Here is a 17,065-nt window from a genome sequence, read left to right as displayed (position 1 = left end):
AGACCTTCTGTCGCAAGGTCCTTTTTTCCATCAGGATCTCAAATCCTTAAATTTAAAGGTATGGAGATTGAACGCTTGATTCTTGGTCAAAGAGGTTTTTCTGACTCTGTGATTAATACTATGTTACAGGCTCGTAAATCTGTATCCAGAGAGATATATTATAGAGTCTGGAAGACTTATTTCTTCTGTTATGTGTGATCAGTCCACGGGTCATCATTACTTCTGGGATATAACTCCTCCCCAACAGGAAATGCAAGAGGATTCACCCAGCAGAGCTGCATATAGCTCCTCCCCTCTACGTCAGTCCCAGTCATTCTCTTGCACCCAACGACTAGATAGGATGTGTGAGAGGACTATGGTGATTATACTTAGTTTTTATGACTTCAATCAAAAGTTTGTTATTTTAAAATAGCACCGGAGCGTGTTATTACTTCTCTGGCAGAGTTTGAGGAAGAATCTGTCAGAGTTTTTTACTATGATTTTAACCGGAGTAGTTAAGATCATATTGCTGTTCTCGGCCATCTGAGGGAGGTAAAGGCTTCAGATCAGGGGACAGCGGGCAGAGGAATCTGCATTGAGGTATGTAGCAGTTTTTATTTTCTGAATGGAATTGATGAGAAAATCCTGCCATACCGTTAAAATGACATGTATGTATACACTTCAGTATTCTGGGGATGGTATTTCACTGGAACTACTCTGTTAAAGGTCACTAATCCTTTTTAATAACTATTTATCATGTTAAACGTTTTTGCTGGAATGCAGAATCGTTTACATTGCTGAGGTACTGTGTGAATAAATATTTGGGCATTATTTTCCACTTGGCAGTTTTTTTGCTTTATTTGTGACAGTTTCGTTTCTCTTCACTGCTGTGTGGGAGAGGGAGGGGCCGTTTTGGCGCTCTTTGCTACGCATCAAAAAATACCAGTCAGTTACTTTTATTTTTCCTGCATGATCCGGTTCATCTCTGATAGATCTCAGGGGTCTTCAAACTTCTTTGAAGGGAGGTAAATTCTCTCAGCAGAGCTGTGAGAATTCTTATAGTGACTGTGAATAAAAACGTTGCTTTGTATTTTTTATGTCAAATTTAATTATTGTTATTTTACTAATGGGAACAAACCTTTGCTAAAAGTTTTGTTGTTTTAAAGTTTGATGCTATAACTGTTTTTCAGTTCACTATTTCAACTGTCATTTAATCGTTAGTACCTCTTTGAGGCACAGTACGTTTTTTGCTAAAAAAGATTATAACCAAGTTGTAAGTTTTTTGCTAGTGTGTTAAACATGTCTGACTCAGAGGAAGATATCTGTGTCATTTGTTCCAATGCCAAGGTGGAGCCCAATAGAAATTTATGTACTAACTGTATTGATGCTACTTTAAATAAAAGTCAATCTGTACAATGTGAACAAATTTCACCAAACAGCGAGGGGAGAGTTATGCCGACTAACTCGCCTCACGCGGCAGTACCTGCATCTCCCGCCCGGGAGGTGCGTGATATTTTGGCGCCTAGTACATCTGGGCGGCCATTACAGATAATATTACAAGATATGGCTACTGTTATGACTGAAGTTTTGTCTAAATTACCAGAACTAAGAGGCAAGCGTGATCACTCTGGGGTGAGAACAGAGTGCGCTGACAATGCTAGGGCCATGTCTGATACTGCGTCACAGCTCGCAGAGCATGAGGACGGAGAGCTTCATTCTGTGGGTGACGGTTCTGATCCAAACAGATTGGACTCAGATATTTCAAATTTTAAATTTAAATGGGAGAACCTCCGTGTATTACTAGGGGAGGTCTTAGCAGCTCTCAACGATTGTAACACCGTTGCAATACCAGAGAAACTGTGTAGGTTGGATAAATACTTTGCGGTACCGGCGAGTACTGACGTTTTTCCTATACCTAAGAGACTAACTGAAATTGTTACTAAGGAGTGGGATAGACCCGGTGTGCCGTTCTCACCCCCTCCAATATTTAGAAAGATGTTTCCAATAGACGCCACCACTCGGGACTTATGGCAAACGGTCCCCAAGGTGGAGGGAGCAGTTTCTACTTTAGCTAAGCGTACCACTATCCCGGTGGAGGATAGCTGTGCTTTCTCAGATCCAATGGATAAAAAATTAGAGGGTTACCTTAAGAAAATGTTTGTTCAACAAGGTTTTATATTACAACCCCTTGCATGTATCGCGCCGATTACGGCTGCGGCAGCATTTTGGATTGAGTCGCTTGAAGAGAACCTTAGTTCATCTACGCTAGACGACATTACGGACAGGCTTAGAGTCCTTAAACTAGCTAATTCCTTCATTTCGGAGGCCGTAGTACATTTAACCAAACTTACGGCTAAGAACTCAGGATTCGCCATACAGGCACGTAGGGCGCTGTGGCTAAAATCCTGGTCAGCTGATGTTACTTCTAAGTCCAAATTACTTAACATACCTTTCAAGGGGCAGTCTTTATTTGGGCCCGGTTTGAAAGAGATTATCGCTGACATTACAGGAGGTAAGGGCCACGCCCTACCTCAAGACAAAGCCAAAGCTAAGGCTAGACAGTCTAATTTTCGTCCCTTTCGGAACTTTAAAACAGGAGCAGCATCAACCTCCACTGCACCAAAACAGGAAGGAGCTGTTGCTCGTTACAGGCAAGGCTGGAAGCCTAACCAGTCCTGGAACAAGAGCAAGCAGGCCAGGAAACCTGCTGCTGCCCCAAAGACAGCATGAACCGAGAGCCCCCGATCCGGGACCGGATCTAGTGGGGGGCAGACTCTCTCTCTTCGCCCAGGCCTGGGCAAGAGATGTTCAGGATCCCTGGGCTCTAGAGATCATATCGCAGGGATACCTTCTAGACTTCAAATTATCTCCCCCAAGAGGGAGATTTCATCTGTCAAGGTTGTCAACAAACCAGATAAAGAAAGAAGCGTTTCTACGCTGCGTACAAGATCTGTTATTAATGGGAGTGATCCATCCGGTTCCGCGGTCGGAACAAGGACAAGGGTTCTACTCAAACCTGTTTGTGGTTCCCAAAAAAGAGGGAACTTTCAGGCCAATCTTAGATTTAAAGACTCTAAACAAATTCCTAAGAGTTCCATCGTTCAAAATGGAAACTATTCGGACAATCTTACCCATGATCCAAGAGGGTCAGTACATGACCACAGTGGATTTAAAGGATGCTTACCTTCACATACCGATCCACAAAGATCATCACCGGTATCTAAGGTTTGCCTTCTTAGACAGGCACTACCAGTTTGTAGCTCTTCCATTCGGATTGGCTACGGCTCCAAGAATCTTCACAAAGGTTCTGGGTGCCCTTCTAGCGGTACTAAGACCGCGAGGGATTTCGGTAGCTCCGTACCTAGACGACATTCTAATTCAAGCTTCAAGCTTTCAAGCTGCCAAGTCTCATACAGAGTTAGTTCTGGCATTTCTAAGGTCGCATGGATGGAAAGTGAACGAAAAGAAGAGTTCTCTCTTTCCTCTCACAAGAGTTCCATTCTTGGGGACTCTTATAGATTCTGTAGAAATGAAGATTTACCTGACAGAAGACAGGTTAACAAAGCTTCAAAATGCATGCCGCGTCCTTCATTCCATTCAACACCCGTCAGTAGCTCAATGCATGGAGGTGATCGGCTTAATGGTAGCGGCAATGGACATAGTACCTTTTGCACGCCTACACCTCAGACCGCTGCAATTATGCATGCTAAGTCAGTGGAATGGGGATTACTCAGATTTATCCCCTACTCTGAATCTGAATCAAGAGACCAGAAATTCTCTTCTATGGTGGCTTTATCGGCCACACCTGTCCAGGGGGATGCCATTCAGCAGGCCAGACTGGACAATTGTAACAACAGACGCCAGCCTACTAGGTTGGGGCGCTGTCTGGAATTCTCTGAAGGCTCAGGGACTATGGAATCAGGAGGAGAGTCTCCTTCCAATAAACATTCTGGAATTGAGAGCAGTTCTCAATGCCCTTCTGGCTTGGCCCCAGTTAACAACTCGGGGGTTCATCAGGTTTCAGTCGGACAACATCACGACTGTAGCTTACATCAACCATCAGGGAGGGACAAGAAGCTCCCTAGCAATGATGGAAGTATCAAAGATAATTCGCTGGGCAGAGTCTCACTCTTGCCACCTGTCAGCAATCCACATCCCGGGAGTGGAGAACTGGGAGGCGGATTTCTTGAGTCGCCAGACTTTTCATCCGGGGGAGTGGGAACTTCATCCGGAGGTCTTTGCCCAAATACTTCGACGTTGGGGCAAACCAGAGATAGATCTCATGGCGTCTCGCCAGAACGCCAAACTTCCTCGCTACGGGTCCAGATCCAGGGATCCGGGAGCAGTTCTGATAGATGCTTTGACAGCACCTTGGAACTTCAGGATGGCTTATGTGTTTCCACCCTTCCCGCTGCTTCCTCGATTGATTGCCAAAATCAAACAGGAGAGAGCATCAGTAATTCTAATAGCACCTGCATGGCCACGCAGGACTTGGTATGCAGATCTAGTGGACATGTCATCCTGTCCGCCTTGGTCTCTACCTCTAAGACAGGACCTTCTGATACAGGGTCCATTCAAACATCAAAATCTAACTTCTCTGAAGCTGACTGCTTAGAAATTGAACGCTTGATTTTATCAAAACGTGGTTTTTCTGAGTCGGTTATTGATACCCTAATTCAGGCTAGGAAGCCTGTTACCAGAAGGATTTACCATAAAATATGGCGGAAATACCTATACTGGTGCGAATCCAAAGGTTACTCCTGGAGTAAGGTTAGGATCGCTAGGATACTGTCTTTTCTACAAGAAGGTTTAGAAAAGGGTTTATCAGCTAGTTCATTAAAGGGACAGATTTCAGCTCTGTCCATCTTGTTACACAGACGTCTGTCAGAAAATCCAGACGTCCAGTCCTTTTGTCAGGCTTTAGCTAGGATCAAGCCTGTGTTTAAAGCTGTTGCTCCACCATGGAGTTTAAACTTAGTTCTTAACGTTTTACAGGGTGTTCCGTTTGAACCCCTTCATTCCATTGATATAAAAATGTTATCTTGGAAAGTTCTGTTTTTAATGGCTATTTCCTCGGCTCGAAGAGTCTCTGAGTTATCAGCCTTACATTGTGATTCCCCTTATCTGATTTTTCACTCAGACAAGGTAGTTCTGCGTACTAAACCTGGGTTCTTACCTAAGGTAGTCACTAACAGGAACATCAATCAAGAGATTGTTGTCCCATCCTTGTGTCCAAATCCTTCTTCAAAGAAGGAACGTCTTTTACACAATCTGGATGTAGTTCGTGCCCTCAAGTTCTACTTGCAGGCAACTAAAGATTTTCGCCAAACTTCTTCCTTGTTTGTCGTTTACTCTGGACAGAGGAGAGGTCAAAAAGCTTCTGCTACCTCTCTCTCTTTTTGGCTTCGTAGCATAATACGTTTAGCCTATGAGACTGCTGGACAGCAGCCTCCTGAAAGAATTACAGCTCACTCCACTAGAGCTGTGGCTTCCACTTGGGCCTTTAAGAATGAGGCCTCTGTTGAACAGATTTGCAAGGCTGCAACTTGGTCTTCACTTCATACTTTTTCCAAATTTTACAAATTTGACACTTTTGCTTCTTCGGAGGCTATTTTTGGGAGAAAGGTTCTTCAGGCAGTGGTTCCTTCTGTATAATGAGCCTGCCTTTCCCTCCCGTCATCCGTGTACTTTTGCTTTGGTATTGGTATCCCAGAAGTAATGATGACCCGTGGACTGATCACACATAACAGAAGAAAACATAATTTATGCTTACCTGATAAATTCCTTTCTTCTGTTGTGTGATCAGTCCACGGCCCGCCCTGTTTTTAAGGCAGGTAAATATCTTTTAAATTATACTCCAGTCACCACTTCACCCTTGGTTACTCCTTTCTCGTTGATTCTTGGTCGAATGACTGGGACTGACGTAGAGGGGAGGAGCTATATGCAGCTCTGCTGGGTGAATCCTCTTGCATTTCCTGTTGGGGAGGAGTTATATCCCAGAAGTAATGATGACCCGTGGACTGATCACACAACAGAAGAAAGGAATTTATCAGGTAAGCATAAATTATGTTATTTCTTGGTGTCTTTCTCATCATTTTTCTTGGCATTCTTTTAGAATTCCGAGAATTTTACAGTTTCTTCAGGATGGTTTAGATAAAGGTTTATCCGCAAGTTCTTTGAAAGGACAAATCTCTGCTCTTTCTGTTCTTTTTCACAGAAAGATTGCTAATCTTCCTGATATTCATTGTTTTGTACAAGCTTTGGTTCGTATAAAACCTGTCATTAAGTCAATTTCTCCTCCTTGGAGTTTGAATTTGGTTCTGGGGGCTCTTCAAGCTCTTCCGTTTGAACCTATGCATTCATTGGACATTAAATTACTTTCTTGGAAAGTTTTGTTCCTTTTGGCAATCTCTTCTGCCAGAAGAGTTTCTGAATTATCTGCTCTTTCTTGTGAGTCTCCTTTTCTGATTTTTCATCAGGATAAGGCAGTGTTGCGAACTTCTTTTGAATTTTTACCTAAAGTTGTGAATTCTAACAACATTAGTAGAGAAATTGTGGTTCCTTCATTATGTCCTAATCCTAAGAATTCTAAGGAGAAATCATTGCATTCTTTGGATGTTGTTAGAGCTTTGAAATATTATGTTGAAGCTACTAAGTCTTTCCGAAAGACTTCTAGTTTATTTGTTATCTTTTCCGGTTCTAGAAAAGGCCAGAAAGCTTCTGCCATTTCTTTGGCATCTTGGTTGAAATCTTTAATTCATCTTGCCTATGTTGAGTCGGGTAAAACTCTGCCTCAAAGGATTACAGCTCATTCTACTAGGTCAGTTTCTACTTCCTGGGCGTTTAGGAATGAAGCTTCGATTGATCAGATTTGCAAAGCAGCAACTTGGTCCTCTTTGCATACTTTTACTAAATTCTACCATTTTGATGTATTTTCTTCTTCTGAAGCAGTTTTTGGTAGAAAAGTACTTCAGGCAGCGGTTTCAGTTTGAATCTTCTGCTTATGTTTTTCATTAAACTTTATTTTGGGTGTGGATTATTTTCAGCAGGAATTGGCTGTCTTTATTTTTATCCCTCCCTCTCTAGTGACTCTTGCGTGGAAAGATCCACATCTTGGGTAATCATTATCCCATACGTCACTAGCTCATGGACTCTTGCTAATTACATGAAAGAAAATATAATTTATGTAAGAACTTACCTGATAAATTCATTTCTTTCATATTAGCAAGAGTCCATGAGGCCCGCCCTTTTTTTTTTTTTGGGGTGGTTATGATTTTTGTATAAAGCACAATTATTCCAATTCCTTATTTTATATGCTTTCGCACTTTTTTATCACCCCACTTCTTGGCTATTCGTTAAACTGAATTGTGGGTGTGGTGAGGGGTGTATTTATAGGCATTTTGAGGTTTGGGAAACTTTGCCCCTCCTGGTAGGAATGTATATCCCATACGTCACTAGCTCATGGACTCTTGCTAATATGAAAGAAATGAATTTATCAGGTAAGTTCTTACATAAATTATGTTTTTATGAAATTATTTGTGTCATTGTAATTATACTGCACAGTTTTTATAATTGAGGATAATAAAACATTTTTATTTATGCTATAACCTTTGGATGACTATATTCTATTACATTTGATATTCCTGTATCCTCAGCTTGTTTTTAACCCTATTCTAACCGTGTGGAGAGATCACGGTTTATTTTGAGAGGCTTGGAGGATTAGACTAGGTCCAGATTTTAGAACTTACTTTTACACATCTACAACCACCAAAAAACTCCATAGCTAAATAGTTTCTAAATTTTGTCCTGAGTTTAGAAATACCCAATGTGTACATGTTCTTTGCTTTTTTTGCAAGTTATAGGGCAATAAGCACAAGTAGCACTTTGCTATTTCCAAAACATTTTTTTTCAAAATTAGCGATAGTTACATTGTAACACTGATATATGTCAATATAAATAAATGCTTCTCTGGGATCCCCTTTGTTCAGAAATAGCAGACATATATGGCTTTGCCATTGCTTTTTGGTAATTAGAAGGCCGCTAAATGCCGATGCGCACCACACTTGTATTATGCCCAGCAGTGAAGGGGTTAATTAGGTAACTTGTAGGGTTAATTTTAGCTTTAGTGTAGAGATAAACATCCCACCCCCTGATCCCTCCCTGACCCCTCTCAAAAAGCTTTCTTCCCTTCCCCACCTCACAATTCTCACCGCCATCTTATTTTTTATATATATATAATGCAGTGTTGGATTCCCCCTCTACCTATTTTCCGCCAACTTGGGTACCGGCAGCTGTCTGCCAATACCCAGGTTGCTAAAAAATTTGCCTTATAATAAAAATTCCCCTTTTTTCTGTAGTGTAGCTGCCCCCCTCAATATACTACCCTTCTCCCAGATCCCTCTCCCAACACTTATTAATTATTCCCACCTCCCTCTCCCTGACTACAGAAGTTAATAGCATGCGCTTGCGTGCTCCCTCAAAGCCGCCCCCCCCAGAACGGATCAAGCGATGGGCCGCCCAACCGCCTCCCTTGTATCCCTCACACGCCACCAATGATCGGCACACTCTCTGCATCGGTTTGCTTAAATAGGGTATTGCACTATGCCTCAATATTGAGGCATCGCTGCAATACCCTGAAAGCGTCTGGAAGCCCAGTGTTTGTAGGACATGCCTGCCACGTGCTTGGTCGTTAAGGGGTTAAAGGGACAGTCAAGTCCAAAATAAACTTTCAGGTTAGGGCATGTAATTTTAAACTACTTTCCAATTTACTTTTATCACCAATTTGGCTTTGTTCTTTTAGTATTCTTAGTTGAAATTTAAACCTAGGTAGGCTCACATGCTAATTTCTTAGACCTTGAAGGCCGCCTCTAATCTGAATGCATTTTGACAGTTTTTCACCACTAGAGGGCATTGGTTCATGTGTTTCATATAGATAACATTGAGCTCACGCCTGTGAAGTTACCTAGGAGTCAGCACTGATTGGCTAAAATTAAAGTCAGTCAAAAGAACTGAAATAAGGGGGCAGTTTGCAGAGGCTTAGATACAAGGTAATTACAGAGGTAAAACATGTATTATTATAACTGTGTTGGTTATGCAAAATTGGGGAATAGGTAATAAAGGGATTTTCTATCTTTTTAAAAAAACAAAAATTCTGGTGTTGACTGTCACCATTTCCCTGCCAAATGCAATCAAATAAAAATAAAAAAATAAACTTTTTCACAAACTCTGGGTTTCTCACTGAAATTATTTACAAACAGCTTGTGCAATCATGGCCAAATTATTGTAAAAGCTTCTCTGGAATCCCCTATGTTCAGAAATAGTAGACATATATGGCTTTGCCATTGCTTTTTGGTAATTAGAAGGCCGCTAATTGCAGCTGAGCACCACACTTCTATTATTCCCAGCAATGAAGAGGTAAATTAGGTAGCTTGTAAGGTTAATTTTAGCTTCAGTCTAGAGATTACCCTCTCACCTGACACTTCCCACCCCCTGATCCCTCCCAAACAGCTCTCTTCCCTCCCCCCACTGGTCACCCCATCTTAGGTACTCTCAGACAGTCAGTGTAGAGATTACCCTCCCACCTGTCCCCCCACCTCCTGTGATCCTTAGTTAGAGATCCCCCACCCCCTTTTTCTGTATTGTAGCTGCTCCATCTCTCTCTTTATTTTATTTTTGCCACAGTGTAGGGCCCTCCACTGCTGGACTGCCCACCCACCTCCCGGATTCCCTCCCGCTGGCACCAGCAGATGATCGTTACTGTGTGTGTCACCGTTTGTAACTATCTGGCATCTGCCCTCATTTGGAATTGGAGCACCGATTGTGCTCCGGTTCTATATGTGGGCAGAGGCCTGGAGCTTTGTTCTCTTGTTATTCTTTATCGAAGAGATATCTAGATAGGTAGCGTGCACCTGTCTGGAGCACTACATTACAGGAAATATTGCTGCCATCTAGTGCTCATCATGAAAGAGTTTTTGTCCCTTTAATGGATCAGCGTATTTTATTTTTACTCTAGCATGTTCCTTATTGGCTAATATTTTTTTATATACATTTGTCAACTTCAAATATTCTATGCTTAGCAGTTACTATCTCTACCTTTGTTAGTAGTTGGCTCATACACTATATAGCAAATATATTTGGCTTTCTAAAATTGATATCTAGATAATGCAATTTCTTTTAGCAGATTTGTAATGATTAGGCTGTAGATAAGGTTATGGATTTCTGTATGGCCTCTGGACACTTCTAAAGGGCTATGTATTTTTTGATCCTTTTGCCTTTTTGAACAACTTCATTTGTACTTAGCCATGTTTACATGTAAAATAAAATATAAAACTTAGAACATGAGAAAATACATTTCCTGAAACAGGCTCCTGATACACACATCACACACAAATGTTTACTTTGGGGGGGAAGCTTTTTTGGAACTTGCTTCAAGCTCTCTCTATGTTCAGTCTGGTGGGAAATTGTTTGTGTTAAAGGGATAGAAAAATGAAATGTGCACGGCTGCATTTTTATTTGTAACAAAAGCATTTTTGCAATATACTTCTATTAGCAAAAATGGTTCTAGTTAAAGAAACTACTGTTTTTCAGCGGCATACGTACATATCCTGTGAGGGCCTGTGCATGACTATTCAACACTATGCCAGGTGACTGTGGTGTGATTTGCTTCTGAAGACATCATTTCTGCCATACAGGCTACTACTGAGTCACTGAGAAGGTGTGATGTTTGTATACTGGTGCCTGGACCCACATAGGATATGTGCGTATGCAGCAGAATACAGTAATAACTTTTTTTTGCTAATGGAAGTATGTTGCAAAAATGCTTCTATATAAAATTGAAATGCACCTATGCACATTTCCTTTTTACCTTTCTATCCCTTTAAGTCAATCAATTTGAAATATTTTTTAGTTAGTAAAACTTTTCTTGGAACGTGGTTACTTTGCTCCATTGTTGCTTGTCTTGTATGTTTTCTGTAGTGTTGTGCTTTATTTATAATACCTTATATAGAAACCTACAGATTATTTATGGTTTTATTGTTATATGTTCAGTTACCAAGTTTGAATATTTTATTATGTTTTAAAAAAAATAGTTTTCATTTAGCGGAGTACTAGATCAATGCGACTTTATCTTGACTTTCTTGATGAAGGAATCCTTTTCTGTAGCTCACATACATTGATCTCTGTAAAATGAATAACATATTGTTAACGTGAACTAAGAATCTACGGACACCAAATATTTAAAGGGACATTAAACACTTTGAGATGTTAATATAAAATGATAAATCATAGATATAAAAAAAACCTCTACAATATACTTTTATTATTTATTTTGTCCCCTTTTTCTGTAATTCCATTATGTATGAAATGGATTTCAGTTCCTGTTAGAAATGGAAGTGCAGAACACTGTTATATTCCACACAGCCATTGGCTGCACACTCTAGTGACCTGTTTATAACTGTCCCTAATTGGTCACAGCAGAAAAGGTAACCTAAGTTGCAACATGGCAGCGCCCATTGTTTTATAGACATTTAAAACTTTACACTTTTTAAAACTATGTATTTGAAACAACTAATGAAACTTTAAAAATACATCTACAAGTTATTCTCAGACTAATCTTTTCTTTGAATGCATCATTCTATCTAACATTTATTTAGTGTTTAATGTCCCTTTAAGATTTCTCCCTACCTTCTGTCATCACACCCCAAACATTTTGGACTATGATGATGATAATGTAAAGTTTATATGGTTTATAAATTAATTAGTGGTGATTTCATGGACGTTTTAACATCTTTTTTTTTGTTTGTTTGTTTCTCTATTTCTATGTTGCTTTTTTTTTGTCTTCTTTGTCTCTCTGTCTGTAGATACACTGCTAATCATTTTGGAACTTTCTCTTCCAGGATGACGGGTGCCTGTCACAAAAAGTGTGTCCCTCCTCATTACAAAGAACCAGAACTGTCTAAAGGAGAGAGTGTCTGCCTGGACCGATGTGTGTCTAAATACTTGGACATCCATGAGAGACTGGGCAAGAAACTAACTGAACTGTCTATGCAGGATGAGGAGCTAATGAGAAACATGCAGCAAGGGGGGGCGGGGCCTGCACAGTGACATCCCAGAAAAGTGCATTGACCTGCATGCTATATAACTGACCTCAAATCTTAAATAAGTATTGGGGAGGGAGAAAGATAAGTGATGGTCTGATTGGGGGTGCACAGAAAGAAATCTTGTGTAACAGATGGGCTAACGGATCACTGCTCTGCAAGTGACTGCTTCTTCTTGACACTCCCATCTGTGTATGAAGATGTGGTCATCAGAATCACATTTGCATCTCCAATAATATATACTATACAATGCATTTAGGTATTGTTTTTTTTTTTTATTACGCGCTTACACTTCGTAGCGCACATTAATTTAAAATAATAATAATAAAACAAATATAAATCAGATTGAGCCTGTTTTACTATTACTCACAAAATAAATCCCTGCTGATTTTATCTCCTTCGCTTGCTGACATTTGCTTAAAGGGACAGTAAACATAGAAATGAATGTTACGCTCTGTGTTCAGAATTATGTAACATTAACCTAGTGACACCTGTTAAAAAAAGAAAAAGAAATTTAAAAGATTTAACCCCCCAAAACTGTACTAACCTTCCTCGCCAGGCTCTTCTCCTGTTTTTTTTTTTTTAAAGTGTGTCAGCTTTACCCAGCGCAGGAGTGCGCTACATTTAGTTTAAGGGTGCAATCAGGCGCACTGCAATTGGACAACTCGCCCATGACGTGCTTTTGAAGAAGAAAAAAAGAGCACATAGTGCATAATTAAATAACATTAATTTCTATGTTTACTGTCCCTTTAAATATATCAATGTATAGAAATATATAATGTTTCCCAATTGTTTACTCTTGGGATCTGAATCACAGAGATTAGGCAAGAATTTACTTCTGCCCAAGAGAGAATTTGAGATACCTCTATCTAGCCAGGGAAATGTGAGTTCCCCTCTGATGGTTGACATTAGCTACTGCTGTGACATTGTCTGTCTGGAAATGAAGATAAGACTCCCTTTTCAAGAGAGGTCAAGCCTGAAGGGCCCTGAAAATTGCACAGTGTTCTAGAATATTGATAGGTAACCTTACCTCCCGATGATCCCAAACCCCCCCCCCCTGTGCTGTCGGAGGCCCCAAAGCAGCTCCCCAACCTGAAATATTTGCCTCTGTGTGGATCACAGACCAGGTAGGATGAGCAAAAGAAGCCCCCTGAATAATAAACTGATGATTCAGCCACCAAGGCAGAGACTGACTTGCACTGGAATCTAAGAATATCTTTTGAGATAGCCGAATATAATCCCTGCACCATTGATGCAGCATACAAAGCTTAAGAGGCCATTGAGTCTATTTGGAAACCTAGGGAAGTAACTTTTGAGGAAAAATATAACTCTTTGGCAAATTGATCTTCCAACCATATCTTCGATATATAGTTGTTTGATGTGAAATTCTGCTAAGGGAAAAGCAGAGCTAGTACCAAGATATCGTCCAGTCCAGGTAAGGAAACAATGCAATACCCTGAGCTCTGATTACAGACAAAAGGGCACCCAGAGCCTTGGTAAATATTCTTGGAACTGTAGCCAGACCAAATGGAAGAGCAACAAACATAATGCTTGTCCAGAAAAGCAAGCCTCAGAATCTGGTAATGTTCTGAGTGAATTGTAATATGAAGGTAAGCATCCTTTAAGTCTATTGTGTACATAAACTGACCTTGCTGAACAGGCAGGATTGCCCTGATAGTTTCCATTCTAGAAGATGGAATCCTTACAAACTTGTTTAGAGTCTTTAGATCCAATACTGGTCTTAAAGTGCCTTCCTTCTTTGGAACAATGAAGAGATTTGAATAAAATCCTATCCCCTGTTTCTGCTAAGGAACTTGACAATCGCTCCCATATCTTCCAGATCTGAGACAGATTGAAGAAAAGCCTTTGCTTTTACAGGATTCCTTGTAACATTGGACAGAAAAAAAAAATCTCTGGAAGGCCTTGTTCTGAATCCAATTCGATATCCCTTAGAAACAATATTCTGAACCCAGGGATCTGGGACAGACTGAAACCAAAACTCCCTGAAAGAGTTTTAATCTGCTCCCTACCAGGACTGCTTGATTGGGGGCCGCACCATCATGTAGTTTTGGAGGCAGAAACAGATTTCACCAGACTGAACCAGAGGAGCTTTGCTTTTGAATGGAGGAATCCGTTTTTTGTTCTTTATTCTGATGAAAGGAACGAAAACAATTAGGAGCTTTGGATTTTCCATTAGACTTTCTGTCTTGAGAAAGAAAAGCTTGCTTAACCCCAGTAATAGTAGAAATAATAGAATCTAAATCAGACCCAAATAACTTCCTTGAAAAGAGACAATAATCTAGATTTAGTCACCATATCAGCATTCCAGGATTTAAGTCACAGAGCCCTTTTGGCAAGAATAACTAAAGACATGCTTTTGACATTAATTTTCATAATATCAAACACAGCATCACAAATAAAAGAATTTGCATTCTGAAGCAAACTTAATAGATTTGCACTAACAGGGTAATCAGAAAACTGCTCTGAACAACCAGAACGTAGAACCAGCAGCTATATCCGCAACAGAAATAGCTGGTCTGAGAATATAACCAGTATGTAGAAAGGCCCTTATAAGAAAGGATTCTAACTTCCTGTCTAAAGGGTCCTTTAAAGGAAGTACTGTCTACCAAAGGAATAGTAGTACTTTTAGCTAGAGTGGAAATGGCCCCATCCACTTTGGGAACTGTTTCCCATAACTCTATATTAGCAGCAGGTAAAGGATATAACTTTTTAAATTTTGCAAAAGGATTAACAAACACCTGGCTTAGACCAATCCTTAGCAATCATGTCAGAGACAGCATCAGGCACAGGGAAAACCTCAGGAAGATTAACAACAGTTTTAAAAACGGAATATAAACTATTACAAGGTTTATCATCAGAAGACTTAGGATCTTCAACCCCCAAAGTGATTAAGACCTCTTTTAAAAGAGAATTAATATGTTCAACTTTAACCCTTTGAGTGCTAATGACGGCTCTGAGCCGTCACAGAGTTTCCCACTCTGGTGCTAATGACGTCTCAGAGCCGTCACTAGCACTCTCCTACCTTGAGGGAGATCTGGGGGCTCCCACTCGCTCCTACCCCAGCAATCATGCCTGTAGAGTGACAGGCATCGCAGGGCATCATGTTTTACGCAGTGACGTCACGCGCAATGACGTGATGACGTCACTGCACAACTTTATTAACAATTTGTCAATACAAAGTATAGGGAAAGGGGGGCATACTGCTTAGAAGCATGTATCTCAGGCCTCTAAGCAGCTACAGACCCCCAAGACCCACCATTGGAAAGGTAATCGCCTAATGGTGTAAGTCTTGGGGATCTGGAAAAAATAAAAAAAAAGTTAAAATAAATTAAATCAGCTTAGCACCCAGGTGGGAAAGTGCTTAGCACTCAAAGGGTTAAACAAAAAGAGGAAATATCAGGTTCTACATCAGATGAGGAATCCTCATTCCCAGAGGAAACCTCACCATCTGAAGATACCACAATATCCCATTTAATCAGGGCAAATAGCACTTGTAGAAGGTAATATCTGAACTGACCGTTTACCCTTATTTGAAGGTGAGAGCAGCCAAAGCCTCAGAGACAGCATGAATGTTAAAGGGACACTGAACCCAAAATGTTTCTTTTGTGATTCAGATAGAGCATGCAATTTTAAGCAACTTTCTAATTTACTCCTATTATCAATTTTTCTTTGTTCTCTTGATATCTTTATTTGAAAAAGAAAACATCTAAGCTTTTGTTTTATTCAGAACTCTGGACAGCACTTTTTTATTGGTGGATGAATTTATCCACCAATCAGCAAGGACAACCCAGGTTGTTCACCAAAAATGGGCCGGCATCTAAACTTACATTCTTGCATTTCAAATAAAGATACCAAGAGAATTAAGAAAATTTGATAATAGGAGTAAATTAGAAAGTTGCTTAAAATTTCATGCTCTATCTGAATCATGAAAGAAAAAAAAATGGGTTCAGTGTCCCTTTAACATAGCCAGAGGCACCACATCAGCATTGACCTGTAATGAATAAAGAGTAGGTGCATAAGTACCCAAAGAAATAGCATTAGATTGGTCAGAATTCATCCTCAAATCTGTCAGGGTTTTTTCCCTGTTTTGTTTGCCATGTGCTGCTGGCAGCCATTTTACTCACCTCTCTTGCTGACTCTGGTGCATACTGTGTGATGCTGCTCATTTCCTGCACTTCCTTTTATGGCCAGACTGGTGTACATCATCCGTGTGAGACAGGATGCAGTCTCAGAATTGTGATGTCATCACTTATTATTTAAAGGGCCTCTGTTCAGTATACTTTGCCCTTGCGTTGTCTCAGACCTGTTTGTGAGAGCTCCTGTGTTTACCTGGCTGTCTGACGTCCCTCCTGCTTCCTGATCCCTGGCTTGTTCCTGACTCTGTTCTCCTTGTTCCTGATTCCGGCTCGTCTGACTACTCGCCTTGGCTCCTGACTCGGCTCGTCTGACTATTCGCTTTGGCTCCTGACTCGGCTCGTCTGACTACCATCTCTGGTTTTGATTCCTGGCTTGTTATTTGACTTGTGGACTTTTTATTATTTTTTGCTATTAATAAAGGTGTGATTATTTTTGCACTTCTCGTCTCAGTCTGATTCCTGGCATCCTGACAAAATCTAAACATGAGCCACATAAATGAGCTGAAGAAAGCACTTCAGTTTTTTTACAATAAGCACACCTAATAATGGTAGAAAGGTGTTCAGGAGACTCAGTTTCTAAGGTAAATTCAGGGACAGATTTCCGCTGCTCCATTATAGCATATAGCAATGCAATAAACACTATACCCCTTAAAAAAACTCTTGATGAAGGGAAACCATATACCCCCGCCTAAGCAGCTTTGCAAAGACAATGCAGGCTAAGCAGAAGAAAACATAACTGTCAAACACGCACCAAACTACTGACTGTTTTAATGGTAGAAAGCGCACCAAAAACCAGACGCGCATAACCGAGAAAATGTGCGCTAACCCGACGTG

The 17,065-nt window shown here is 40.5% G+C and overlaps 1 protein-coding gene across 2 annotated transcripts in view; it reads left to right on the top strand.

Annotated features, from left to right (window-relative positions):
* Positions 1-12,419, top strand: part of TIMM10 (translocase of inner mitochondrial membrane 10) — a 51,232-nt gene extending 38,813 nt beyond the window's left edge. For both annotated transcript variants that reach the window (XM_053691682.1, XM_053691683.1), the window contains exon 3: positions 11,874-12,419. In XM_053691682.1, coding sequence (XP_053547657.1) covers positions 11,874-12,081 — 208 coding nt within the window. In that variant the 3' untranslated portion in view covers positions 12,082-12,419. The remainder of the gene's footprint in view (positions 1-11,873) is intronic.
* Positions 12,420-17,065: the final 4,646 nt, after the last annotated feature.

Source organism: Bombina bombina, chromosome 9 (genome assembly GCF_027579735.1).
Source record: "Bombina bombina isolate aBomBom1 chromosome 9, aBomBom1.pri, whole genome shotgun sequence".
Lineage (NCBI taxonomy): Eukaryota > Metazoa > Chordata > Amphibia > Anura > Bombinatoridae > Bombina > Bombina bombina.
Note: the sequence above shows the minus strand (reverse complement) of the source record. Positions and strands in the feature narration are given on the sequence as shown.